Raw genomic sequence first — 12,165 nt, forward strand, 5'->3', positions numbered from 1 at the left:
CCAGGACAGCTCTGGTGAGCGCATCCCCTGCAAAGAACACCCCCAAGCAAGGCCAGAGCTCTTGGCCACCTCCTTAAGCCCCCTCGGTTGGCTGTGGCCCCTTTGCAGTCCCTTCATCCGCCTGCCCCAGTGCAGCTTGCTGGCTTCTGCAGGGGGAGTATTGCAGGTGTATGTATGCAATGGACTTGAGGAGACAGCGGCTCACCGCCTGATAACCTGGACGAGTTCGTGTCTCCCGCAGTCTCCTCTGGCCCCCACGTGTACCCCAGGGCCTGATGAGGGCTCTCCCTTCAGTAGCTCCCAGGACAGCCCTTAGAGGGTGGGTGGGGTGGGCGGTGGCAGTGCGGTTGCCAGGATAGGGCCTCACTGTGACGCCCTCTGCCTTGCAGCTCGGGGAAGATTCTGATTATGATAAGCTGAGTGATATGGTAAAATACCTCGATCTGGAGCTCCACTTCGGCACCCAGAAACCTGCTAGTGAGTGGCCCGAGGGCCCTGGGGGAACCCTCCACAAGCCCTCTCTGGAAGTCCACCTGCTGCCTTTTGTGGCATCCCCGGGCTTAGAGTCCCAGAGGCCTGCACCGACTGCCATTTGCTTACCGTGTCCCTGAGTTATTTAACTTCGCAGAGCCTCAGTTCTCCTGTCTCAAAGTGGAGATGACCGTAATAGCTGGCATTTATTGCATGCTTCCCAAATGCCAGACACCCTTGTTTCTAAATCAATCCTGTGATGACCCTATGAGACAGGGACTGTGACCACCCTGGCTTCTTGATAAAGAAGCACAGAGAGGCTAGATAATATGCTTAAAGCCACAGAGCCAGAATCAGGTGACCAGGAGGCATCCATATCTAGGAGACTAGATGTCCCTTCTAGTCTCTCTGTCCCCTCTCCCCTCTCTGGGTATCTCCCTATAGGATTGTTGGGTGGGGTTCCAGGCAGCCAGGGGTATCATGTGTGACAGGTGGTTGCAGGATGGAAGACAAAGGCCTTTGTCCATCCAGGAAGCATCTGCAAGGTGAAGAGGTGGTTGGTTCACCTTACTCGGGCAGCTCAGTCCCAAGGGCCCCGGCGGGGGGAGGGGGAGGGGCGGGGAGGGGAGGGGCACCCACCACGCATGCTGAGTATGTTACGCCTGAGTGGGAGACTGAGGAATGAAGGAACTGTGGACACCTGGAGCTGATTCAGTCACGGCCCTGTCAAGGGGTGTCTCGCCATTGGGTGTGGCCACACCCCTCCTGGGCCGTCCCACCAGCCTAGTGTCCTCCCGTTAAACCATTTTCCCTTCCAGAGCCGTTGCCCGGGCCCGAACCCTTCAGGAAGAAAGAAGTGGTGGAGATCCTGTCTCACAAGAAGGCCTACAACACCTGTGAGGGGTTCGGGGAGTCCCAGGGCTTATGGGGGACAGGAGGCGGCCCCGTCTCTGGGCCGCAGAGCTTTGGATCCGCGGGGGTGGATGACACATTAGTCCGTGGGGGTCCGACACCGGCTGGGTGAAGGCCCCCTCCTAGGTCAAGGAACCCACCCCGGCGCAGGTGCCGCGCTGGGCTCCACCCTCATTGGCCCCGCCCCCTCGTTGGCCCCACCTCTACAGGCCTCGGCTTCCGGGTTATGGCCCCGCCTCCAGCCGCATCCTCTACTCTCCCTCACGGGGTCTCCTCCCTCATTTTGGCACCACGCCCACAGACCCCACCCGAATCTAGGTCTAAGTCTTCGAGAACCGTGTCCTCGCCTTTATTCGGCCTTGGGAAGAACCCTCCGCCTCTCCGGGCCGGCTCCTGCCCCGCCCAGTTCCTTGCCCCGCCCAGGCTCCACCCGGTAGCCCCGGGGAACTTAGGCGCCCCGCCCACCCTCCGCCCGGCCCCGCCCCCGGCTCACGCTCGCGGCCCGGCCCGCAGCCATCCTGCTGGCGCACCTGAAGCTGAGCCCCGCGGAGCTGCGGCAGGTGCTCATGAGCATGGAGCCCCGGCGCCTGGAGCCCGCGCACCTGGCGCAGCTGCTGCTCTTCGCGCCCGACGCCGACGAGGAGCAGCGCTACCAGGCCTTCCGCGAGGCGCCCGGCCGCCTCAGCGAGCCCGATCAGTTCGTCCTGCAGGTGCTGCGGCCGTGACCGCCGCCCGGGGTCGGGGGGTGCTGCCCGGCGGCCTCGGCCGCCTCCATCGGGGCTCTCGCTGTGACCGGGGCTGCGTGGGCCCCGCTCCCCTACCGCCACTGCGCTCGCGCCTCTGAGTCCCAGTTTTACACCTTTAATGGCCAGTTCCCACCCGGGGTTCAAGGTAGATGGGATTGTGCTTATTTTTGTGTGCTCATTTTGGGATTGTGCTTATTTTTCTTGAGGGGAATGCCGGGCAGCCCGCTGACCCCCCACACCAGGCTGCGGTGGGGCGGTGGGGCGGTGGGGCCCCTGGTGGGATGGGTGCAATCCTGGCGTTGACTTCGGGACAGATGCTGTCGGTTCCGGAATACAAAACCCGCTTGCGCAGTCTCCACTTCCAGGCCACCCTACAGGAGAAGACAGAAGAGATCCGGGGCAGCCTGGAGTGCTTGCGCCAAGCCTCCCTTGAGCTCAAGAACAGCCGGAAGCTCGCCAAGATCCTGGAGGTCAGGGCGCACCCACTCTCCGATCACTCCACCTGCTTGTCTGCCCCTTGGGGCTTCCAGTCTGGAGGCCCATCCTGATAGTGGTCTGGGGTGCGGGGTGAGCACCTGGGCAGGACCTGCCCACCTTTCTTTCCACAGTTTGTGTTGGCCATGGGCAACTATCTCAACGATGGACAGCCCAAAACTAACAAGACCACAGGCTTCAAGATCAACTTCCTGACGGAGGTGAGGGGACCAGTTGGCAGTAATGTATGAGCTTGCCCTACCGTATGGAGGCTGGGGAGGCCAGACCCAACCCAAGTTGTGGCAGAGGGGAGGAGAGAATGTCATGGCCAAGGAGCGCCCTTCTCCCAGGAGGAAAAGCTGGCTGCCAGCAGGCCAGAATGTAATTGCAGTAAAGGATGGGTGGGGGACCTTTTCCAAGCCAAGCCTCGGGATCTGGACAAATGGAGGGTGGGGGGACAGGGAGGGAAGACTCCAAGAGGAAGGAGAGAATCTCACCTGGTAGCTTCTGTGTCCTTAATACCACCACCACTGTCAGGCCGTCCTACGCCTGTAAGATCTAGGATCTGAGAAAGGACAGCTTGAATACCTGGTCTTCCCACTGTTTCTGGGACCTTTCCCCATGGTACCTTTGACTGTTTTAAAAGAGAAGAAGAAAAACTCCATTTGTAGATATGAACGTTTTAGGATGTCTGAAGCCCAGGAGGGCCACATATGGTTCCAGAAAATCACAAGAAGGAAGACATGTGAATGGTGTCCCGCCACCGTCACCCAGGGGTCAGAAAATCTGGGGTTATATTTGCTGACAAGGCCTCACTGCCAAGGACAGAAAACCTGGTGGCCTTCTCTAGCCGATGGCTGTGGGCCTGGTTCCTGGGGGGGCTGGAAGGATGTCTCAAAGATCTGGGCCAGGGAACCTCCAAACTCCTGAGGAGGCCTGTGGGCATCCGAGCAGAGCTTCAGAGGAAGAAATACTGGCAACTTTGGAGTAGCTGGGTGTCAAGGGCCAGGAATTGCTGCCCCAGCCCAGGAGACGTGGGGCCAGGGGTACCCAGCCCTGTGTGATCAGGTGTCTGATGGGGTCCTTGAGGAGTATGTCTGCTGGGCATCACTTGCAGCTGAACTCCACGAAGACTGTGGATGGGAAATCTACCTTCCTGCACATTCTTGCCAAATCGCTGAGCCAGCACTTCCCGGAACTCCTCGGCTTTGCTCAGGACCTGCCCACTGTGCCCCTGGCTGCCAAAGGTAGGCTGAGTGCATGGGTGGGGAAGCAGAGGCGCCACTGTCCTGGGCTGGGAGGCCGGTGCTCGTGAGGCTCTGTTCCCTTCCCTACAGTGAATCAACGGGCCCTGACCAGTGACCTAGCTGACCTCCATGGCACCATCGGTGAGATACAGGCTGCTTGCCAGAGCACGCCCCCCTCCAGTGAGGACAAGTTTGCTGTGGTCATGACAGTATCCTCTGAGCAGCTGGTCCCAGCACCGGGATGGGGAGCTGTCTGTAGCCCCAGTGGCCACTGGGATCCGGAGGTCCTGGCAGAGGGTCCATCCTGGTGATTTAGAATCCAGGCACTTACACCAAGTCTGCATAACTGAAGAGGAGTTCTTTTGACTGTCCAAAAGCCACTGCCTCGCCCCATCTGTCCTTCTGGGCCATAGAGCCCAGATTTAAGTCACAGGCAGTCAGGAGAGGGGGACGTTGCCACAGAGTACAGATAGCGGCAAATGCTACAGAAAAAAAAGAGAGAGAGAGAGATCAAAGCCTAGAGAGTGACAGGGAGATACTATCAGCGGGTGTTTGGGGAGGAAGGGGTCACGGCATCTGAGAAGAGCCCACAGGGGAGACAGGGCTACCCTACAGAGAAGACAAGCGGAAGGCCACGAGGCTGACTGGCTGTGGTGGGCTTCATGGCCAGCTGAGAGGGCAGTGTGCGAAGGGACTGGAGCCCCCCGAACAAGCATGGCTCCTGGCTGAGCACAGGGCATGTGGCAGCTAGGCTCAGCCTGGGGTCACTGCCCGAGAACCTGAGGATGCCTGGCAGTTTCCTTAACGGGGCAATCAGTCCTTCCTAGAGACGGCCCAGCCGGTGCTGCGGGCCCTGGACGCGCTGCAGCGGGAGGCCACCGAGGAGCTGGGCAGGGCGCTGGCCTTCTTCGGCGAGGATTCCAAAGCCACCACCTCTGAGGCCTTCTTCGGCATCTTTGCAGAGTTCATGAGCAAGTTTGAGGTGAGCTGTGGTGAGAGGCCGAAGAGGCCTCTTAGAAGTCCCTCTGGAGGTCAAATGAGGCCTCCATGAAGCCCAGATTGGGAAAGGGCCCCCCGCAAATGTGACAGGACCCCCATGGGGCCAATAGGTCCCTTCCCTGGCTCCCTGGGTGGGGAGATGAGGCAGGGCGGGGAGTCAAGGGTCCCTGGACCACTGACCAGCCCCTCCCCATGTGCCCCTTCCTCCCCAGCGAGCACTCAGTGACTTGGAAGCTGGGGACGGCCCACGCAGCTCAGGGATGGTTTCGCCCCTGGCCTGGTGACCTCCGGAGCTCATCTTGCCCAAGGCCCAGCCCAGTGGCCTGGAGCAGCCCCGAGTGGCCTGGGTGCGGGAGGTGGGGCCCGGCCTCCCCGCATCTCCAGCTACCTCAGCTGTCGGGCTCTGGGTGCCGGGAAGGTTCAGGGTCATCCAGGCTTCCCTCTGTGGGCCTCGGCCCCCACTCCAAACAAGCACTGGGACATGGGGCAGAGCGGAGGCGCCAACTCCCCGAGGAGCGTGAAACATGGCTGCCCGCAGGCGTGCTCATAATGGGGGGCCTGGCTTTGCCCCTCCTGGCTCCGAGGGGCCTTCAAAGCAGCCGCTGGCTGTATGCACCCTCAGGACTCTGGTCTGGTCCCAGGGAAGGGTTTGTGGGTGGGGGTGGGGGCCGTGACCAGCAAGTGGATTGTGAGGTAGCCCCCAGCCTGGGGCAGTGTCTGCCATCTGCCCCTCAGAGCTCAGCCAGAGCACACTCTGCCCCAAGCGAGGACGTCGGAACCTTCTTTCCAAGTCTGCTCCCAGTGGGCTGAAGGGACAGCCTTGCAAAACACACACCCTGGACCCCAGAGAAGGTGACAGATGCCCTTGAACATGCCATGCGAATGGGCACGATAGGCCTGTGGTCCCTCACCCAGCCCCGGCCTCCTGGGACCGCTTGGAAGAAGGCAAGGAGGAAAGACACCCCCAGGTGCAGGGACCTGGGAGCCTGGGTCTCGGAAGCTGGAAAAACTGCAGTTGACTGCGGCCCAGCAGGGCAGGCAGGAGAGATGCTGGGCAGGGATAAGGGGGAGAACTGGGTTAGGAAGGCACGCCTCGTCAGATGGTAGAATTGAGGGTTTTTATCCTGCAGACAAATTTAAGTCCAGTTTGGAAGTGGCGAGTTTGAAGTGGGGCGTCTGAGAATGGGACGGCGTGGCCAAGGTGGGGGCGGGGAGGACAGAGAGATGTTTCGGTTCTGGGTGAGCAGGATTTGGTGGCCGATTGCCTGGCTGGGTGGCAGTGACGTTCCCTGGAAGGGGTCACATGAGCAGAGCAGGTGTAGCGGTGGACGACACAGCGGGACATGCTGGGGCCCCCAGAGGCTGTTTCCCGTGTGTGCCTGGAGGCCCTCGTGAGGATGGGAGGAGAGGAGACAGTTACCTGGATCCTAGGGACAGGGATGCTGTGGGTGGGGAAGATGTGTTAACTTCTTTCATCCTTTCCTTGCTCCAGTGGGCAGTTTCCGGCATCAGGCAGATTCCTCTTTCCTTAACTTTCTTCCAGAGAAGTCCGAAATGCACTTTAAACCTGTCTCTTGGATTCTTTTTCTCTCCCTACAACCAAATGGCTAATGTTGCTCTCGGATGGGATTTGGGACCCATTCCGTTCCTCCCAGTCTCCCACAGACTGCTCTTTGAAGCCATGTATGTTCTGTGCTTGTTCTCCACGCACAGCCACCTTGTAAAAATGGCTAAATCGAAGCGTGCAATTCAGCGGGGGTAGGGAGAGAGGTTCGGATGTGGCTAGTGGTGCACATTGGTCCCCAGCAGCTCAAGCTAGATAATTTCAGGAATTACCAAGGCCCATGTCTCTGAGAAACATGTCAGACAGTTAAAATCCCTGTGTGAGATCCACAGACACAATAGACTCCACCAGGCTGTAAGCAGACGTGATCCCCAAAGTAAATCCAGCCCCGTTCCGGGGGGCACGGGTTGGCAAGCCAAGCACTAGCTGTTTTCTCTCTAAATGCCTTGTATCAGGAACCCACTTTGCCACACAACGCCGTGTAACAGACAGTCCCAAATCTCAGTGGCTTAAAACAGCAGCCATCTACTGCTCATGAGTCTGCGGGTCACCTGGGCAGTTCTCACCTGAGCTGGGCTCAGTGGACTCACTCATGTGTGGACAGTCATCTGTGAGTCAGCTAGACAGCCTTACTAGCCATGCAGGGCTCTCTCCTGTGTCTGGGGCTGTGGCTGGGACAGCTGGGACGGCTTCGCATGGCCTCTCATCCCCCAGCTAAATAGCCAGGACCGTTCACGTGGTGGAGGCAGGGGTCCAAGGGAACCAGAGTCACAGAAGGCCCCTTGAGGCCTAAGCTCAGAACTGCCACCCCACCACCCCACAGTCTATGTCAAGTGACAAAGGCCAGCCCACATTCTAGGGAGGGAAAATAGGCTCCACTCTTGACGAGAGATGATGCTAAGTCACATTGCAGAGGGTGTGGATTCAGGACAGGTGGAGAAGCAGGGCCATTTTCTGAATCAGTCTACCACCTGGCCGCTTGGCCTGACATCTGGGTACAGATCCCAGCCTCCTTAAATCCTCAGTGGCCTCGGTCCTGCCTGGACCCAGCACAGCTCTGGGTAGCCACCTCCTTATGTCCTCCAGGTGGCATGCGTCCTTCTCTCTCTCGCCCAGTCACCTGACTCCACTCGGTCCAGGGGGCAGCAATGGTCTGCGCCTGCCTAGCAACCAGTCTCCCTTCTGCTGGGAACAGCACCCTGTTTTTCCTTTGGGAAATTATCTCTCCCCTACTCACAGGCCCTGAGCAGTGCTGACTGAACAAGGATGATCCCGTGACTCTGGCTGGCTGACTTAGAGTCCAGTTAAGGCTCATGTTAGCACTGTTTGGAAAGGGAGCTCCCTCTTTTCTGGGTGAATTGTTGGATACATAGAGGGTAGAAGCCCGGAGGGGGCTCTCAGGACCACCACATGGAGAACACCTGCCTGGGTATGGAGCTAATACAGGGAAGAAGAGGAGAGCAGACTACTCAATACATCTCTTTTGTCCCTGGATCCAACCATGCCTGAAGCAGACTTCTGGACTTGTCAGTTTCTGGACCAACAAATTCTCCCCCTCCATTTGTAAACTTTTAAAATTTATTTTAAGTTTTTGGCTTAGGCTGGTTTGAATGCGTTTCTGTCACTTGCAACACTAAGAGGGTTGAATAATACACCCATCCACAGATGGTTATAGATGTTCAGTCTTTCACCATTCTCAGCAAGAGCTCTTCATTCATAAATGCGTTCGCCAATACTTTTTGACTGCCTACTATGTGCCAGACACTGTGCTGAGTGCAAACATCTTTAGGGGTCAGCCTCTCCGAGTTTGGTTTTCTGGGGTTATACTTCATGGTGATTCTACACCCGAGTCAGTACAAAGCCCTATATGTGAGCCAATATGTGAGCCATACCCACCCCCCGCCCCCCCACACCCCCCGTCAACTCCTTACCAAGTGTCAAGATGTGAATGCAAGCATTTATACCCCAGGAATTTATTGATTTCTCAATAATACTAACAAAATAACATAGCCTAATTACATGCCACCTTTCCTAATAAATGTTTATAGGTAGTGTGCCCAACGTTTTACACATTTCAGCTCATTTTAAGTTCACAATGACCCTCCTAGGTGGGTTTTGTGATCTCCTTTTTACAAATAAAAAGTGAAACTCAGGTTTGTGACTTGCTGGATCAAACACTCAGCTCTGTCTACGTGAAAGGCCATCCTCTGCGTCTTTGTCTTGCTCAACACAATTTTTTTTAAATGGTTATTTATTGGGGCGCATGGGTGGCTCAGTCAGTTAGGCATCCGACTTCAGCTCAGGTCATGATCCCACGGTTTGTGAGTTCGAGTCCTGCGTTGGGCTCTGCTTCAGATTCTGTGTCTCCCTCTCTCTCTGCCCTTCCCCTGCTCGTGCTCTCTCTCTCTCAAAAATAAATACATAAAACATTTTTAATAATAAAAAATAAAATGTTTACTTATTTAAAAAAAATTTTTTTAAGTGTCTTTATTTATTTTTGAAGGAGAGAGAGAGACAGAGCATGAGCGGGGGAGGAGCAGAGAGAGAGGGAGACACAGAATTCAAAGCAGGCTCCAGACTCTAAGCTGTCAGCACAGAGCCCGAGGCAGGGCTCGAACTCACAAACTGTAAGATCATGACCTGAGCCAAAGTCAGACGCTTAACCGACTGAGCCACCCAGGCACCCCTACTTATTTATTTTTGAGAGAGAGAGAGAGAGAGAGAGAGAGAGAGAGAGAGAGAATGGCAGAAGTGGGGGGAGGCAGTGAGAGGGGGAGAGAATCCCAAGCAGGCTCCATGCTGTCAGTGCAGAGCCAGATGAGGGGTTCAATCCCATGACCCTGGGTCATGACCAGAGCCGAAATCAAGGGTCAGATGCTCAACTGACTGAGCCACCCAGGCATCCCTCAACACAATTAAAATACATATAGGGACACCTGGGTGGCTTAGTCAGTTAAGCATCCAACTTCAGCTTGGGTCATGATCTTTTGGTTGGTGAGTTCAAGCCCCGCATCAGGCTGTGTGCTGACAGCTCAGAGCCTGGAGCCTGCTTCAAATTGTGTGTCTCCCCCTCTCTCTGCCCCTCCCCCACTCATGCTCTGTCTGTCTCTCAAAAATAAATTTTAAAATATTAATATATATATATACATACACACATACATATATATGTGTATATATATATATATACATATATATATGGGTATACATTACATATATATATGTGTGTGTATATATGGGTATACATATATATGTGTATATATATACATTAGTCTTTCCAGGGCCACAGATGCTGGTGACTTCAACATAAAGCCCATAGCTTTTTTCTCGCTTCTCCTGTTTTTCCTGCTTTAGTCTGCTCCGGCTGCCACAACAAATACCACAAAGTTGCTTAGACCGCAGGAGTTTTCTGCCTCACAGTCTGGAGGCTGAGAGTCCAAGATCAAGATGTCAGCAGGTCTGGTTTCTCCTGAACTGCTCTCTTCAGCTTACAGATGGCCCCTTCTGTGTGCGTGTGCACATTCCTAATGTCTTTTCCTCTTCTTGTAAGGACCCCGGTCCTCTGGGTTTATAGAGTCCCACCCTTATGACCTCATTTAACCTGAGGTATCTCTTTAAAGACCCCATCTCCAGGGGCACCTGGGTGGCTCAGTCTGTTAAGTGTTTGGCTCAGGTCATGATCTCACAGTTCGTGAGTTTGAGCCCTGTGTCAGGCTCTGTGCTGACAGCTCAGAGCCTGGATCCTGCTTCAGATTCTGTGTCTCCCTCTCTCTCTGCCCCTCCCCTGCTTGCACTCTGTGTCTCTGTCTCTCAAAAATAACAATAAACATTAAAAAAATTTAGAAAATAAAACAGGTCTTGTCTCCGCTCAGACATGACAAACAAATGCCATTAAAAAAAATTTTTTTTTAATAAAAATAAAGACCCCATGTCCAAATGCATTCACGTTCTGAGGTCCCTTATCGGATCCCAAGGAGGCCTCAAAAATCTCTGGATTGATCTGATGCTCCAAAGAGAAAGTCTTCTGGGGAGCCCGGGTGGCTCAGTCCGTTAAGCATCTGACTTCAGCTCAGGTCATAATCTCACAGTTCGTGCGTTGGAGCCCCACTTCGGGCTCTGTCTTGACAGCTCAGAGCCTGGAGTTGCTTCAGATTCTGTGTCTCCCTCTCTCTGCCCCTCCTCCGCTCATGCTCTGTCTCTCTTTCTCTCAAAAATAAATAAACATTAAAAAAAAAAAAAGAGGCGGGGCGCCTGGGTGGCACAGTCAGTTAAGCGTCCGGCTTCAGCCAGGTCACGATCTCGCGGTCCGGGAGTTCGAGCCCCGCGTCAGGCTCTGGGCTGATGGCTCGGAGCCTGGAGCCTGTTTCCGATTCTGTGTCTCCCTCTCTCTCTGCCCCTCCCCCATTCATGCTCTGTCTCTCTCTGTCCCAAAAATAAACGTTGAAAAAAAAAATTAAAAAAAAAAAAAGAGGCTTCTGAGAGGGATGTCCCACCTTCCCTCTCTTCATCCCATGTTCAGGCCTTGCTCTCAGTTCCAACTCGGAGTGAATTCTCCGTCTGTGCTACATTCCTGTGTCCCCGGGCTCCCAGGGCGCTCTGTGAACACAAATCACTCTCCACAGGCTCCTTCCCAGTCTCCTGTAAATACCCCTCCCGCTCCCCTTGCAGCCCTCCCAGAACAGTCTAGACCCCAGTGCTTGATGTCTGGTCAGTGCCCCTTCAGAGCCCATCTTTCTGAACTGTTGTCCACTGTCCCTGCCTCTGTCCCCACCATCCACTCACCTCTCAGCACTTGGCCACCTGGCTTTCTCCCCCATCGTCCCCCTCAACCTGCTATCTCCCCGACAGGAAGCCACAGGGCACGCTTGTCGCTTGCCGTTCTTATCTTAACTGGCCTTTATTGAAGCAACACTGGGCGCTGTTTACCCTCCCTTGGCAAATTCTCGCACACCCAGGCTTGGGCTACCAGGTGTCTATGCACCGATAACCCCGTCATCAGCTTGATTTCCCACTGGCCCAGCTGCTTCTAGCCTTTGCACACAGCGAGGGCTCAATAACTACCCATTCAATCAAACTGAAGTAGCATCCGGACACGGACACAGGGCCACCAAGCTGCTCAAGGGACTAACCCACTTCTCTCTGTAAGGTACTCTGGCCACGTGTATCTGAAAGGCTAAAACAAGTGTTACAAAGTAACAGTCCACAGAGGCCAAGCGTGCAGTGCAAACATACGAAGTGGGCAGGTGCAGGAAATCCATAGGAGGCCAGGGGAGAAGGGTGGTTGACACAGAAGGACAGTAGAGACCGTGGTGGTGGTGGGGGGGGGGGGGTGCTGGAGAGCAGATGCCCTGTCTGCAGGGGGACCCTCCGCTCCGCTCCAGCCTGTGGAACTTCCAGGTGGGGAGGCAAGCCTCGTGATGCCTGACCGACAGGCTTTCTCAAAGGACGCTAGAAATCCAGATTTTTTTTTTAATTTGAAAATGCCCTGGTGAAATGTTCGCAGCCAATTCAAAACTGTAATGGAGATGATCAATTATGAGCCGGAGGAAACATTTCTGTGAGCCAGATGGAGCCCAGCTGTGAATCTGCAACCCCCGAAATAAAGCATCTGTTACCAGCTGACACATTCATGCCACCCTGGGGTACAGTGGGGTACCCCATACAAAAGGACTTGATACGTTTTTAAATGTTAACAAGGGAACTGCGTTTGGGGCTCATTGGCGGTTCCAGTTTCCGGATGGAAAGATGCTGATTG

The 12,165-nt window shown here is 55.2% G+C and overlaps 1 protein-coding gene and 1 long non-coding RNA gene across 10 annotated transcripts in view; one reads left to right on the forward strand and one right to left on the reverse strand.

Moving 5' to 3' along the window:
- GRID2IP (Grid2 interacting protein) overlaps positions 1-8,565 on the forward strand; it is a 36,278-nt gene extending 27,713 nt beyond the window's left edge. For 4 of the 8 annotated variants that reach the window (XM_045047489.1, XM_045047490.1, XM_045047491.1 and 1 more), the window contains exons 13-22: positions 390-477; positions 963-1,016; positions 1,290-1,367; positions 1,897-2,093; positions 2,444-2,599; positions 2,738-2,824; positions 3,721-3,850; positions 3,941-4,059; positions 4,668-4,832; positions 5,062-8,565. In XM_045047489.1, the coding sequence (XP_044903424.1) occupies positions 390-477; positions 963-1,016; positions 1,290-1,367; positions 1,897-2,093; positions 2,444-2,599; positions 2,738-2,824; positions 3,721-3,850; positions 3,941-4,059; positions 4,668-4,832; positions 5,062-5,133 (1,146 nt within the window). In that variant the 3' untranslated portion in view covers positions 5,134-8,565. The remainder of the gene's footprint in view (positions 1-389; positions 478-962; positions 1,017-1,289; positions 1,368-1,896; positions 2,094-2,443; positions 2,600-2,737; positions 2,825-3,720; positions 3,851-3,940; positions 4,060-4,667; positions 4,833-5,061) is intronic. The other 4 variants (XM_023246217.2, XM_045047492.1, XM_045047494.1 and 1 more) reach the window with 1 other exon arrangement.
- Positions 2,080-5,376, reverse strand: LOC111558208. Of its 2 annotated transcripts, XR_006590960.1 has the most exons (4): positions 5,238-5,344; positions 4,182-4,332; positions 3,101-3,237; positions 2,080-2,500 (listed from the first exon to the last, which is right to left on the reverse strand). It is a non-coding gene; the product is annotated as an uncharacterized LOC111558208 (long non-coding RNA). The 2 variants fall into 2 exon arrangements; XR_002738789.2 differs by lacking the exon at positions 4,182-4,332 and having other exon boundaries at positions 5,238-5,376.
- Positions 8,566-12,165: the final 3,600 nt, after the last annotated feature.

Source organism: Felis catus, chromosome E3 (assembly GCF_018350175.1).
Source record: "Felis catus isolate Fca126 chromosome E3, F.catus_Fca126_mat1.0, whole genome shotgun sequence".
NCBI lineage: Eukaryota > Metazoa > Chordata > Mammalia > Carnivora > Felidae > Felis > Felis catus.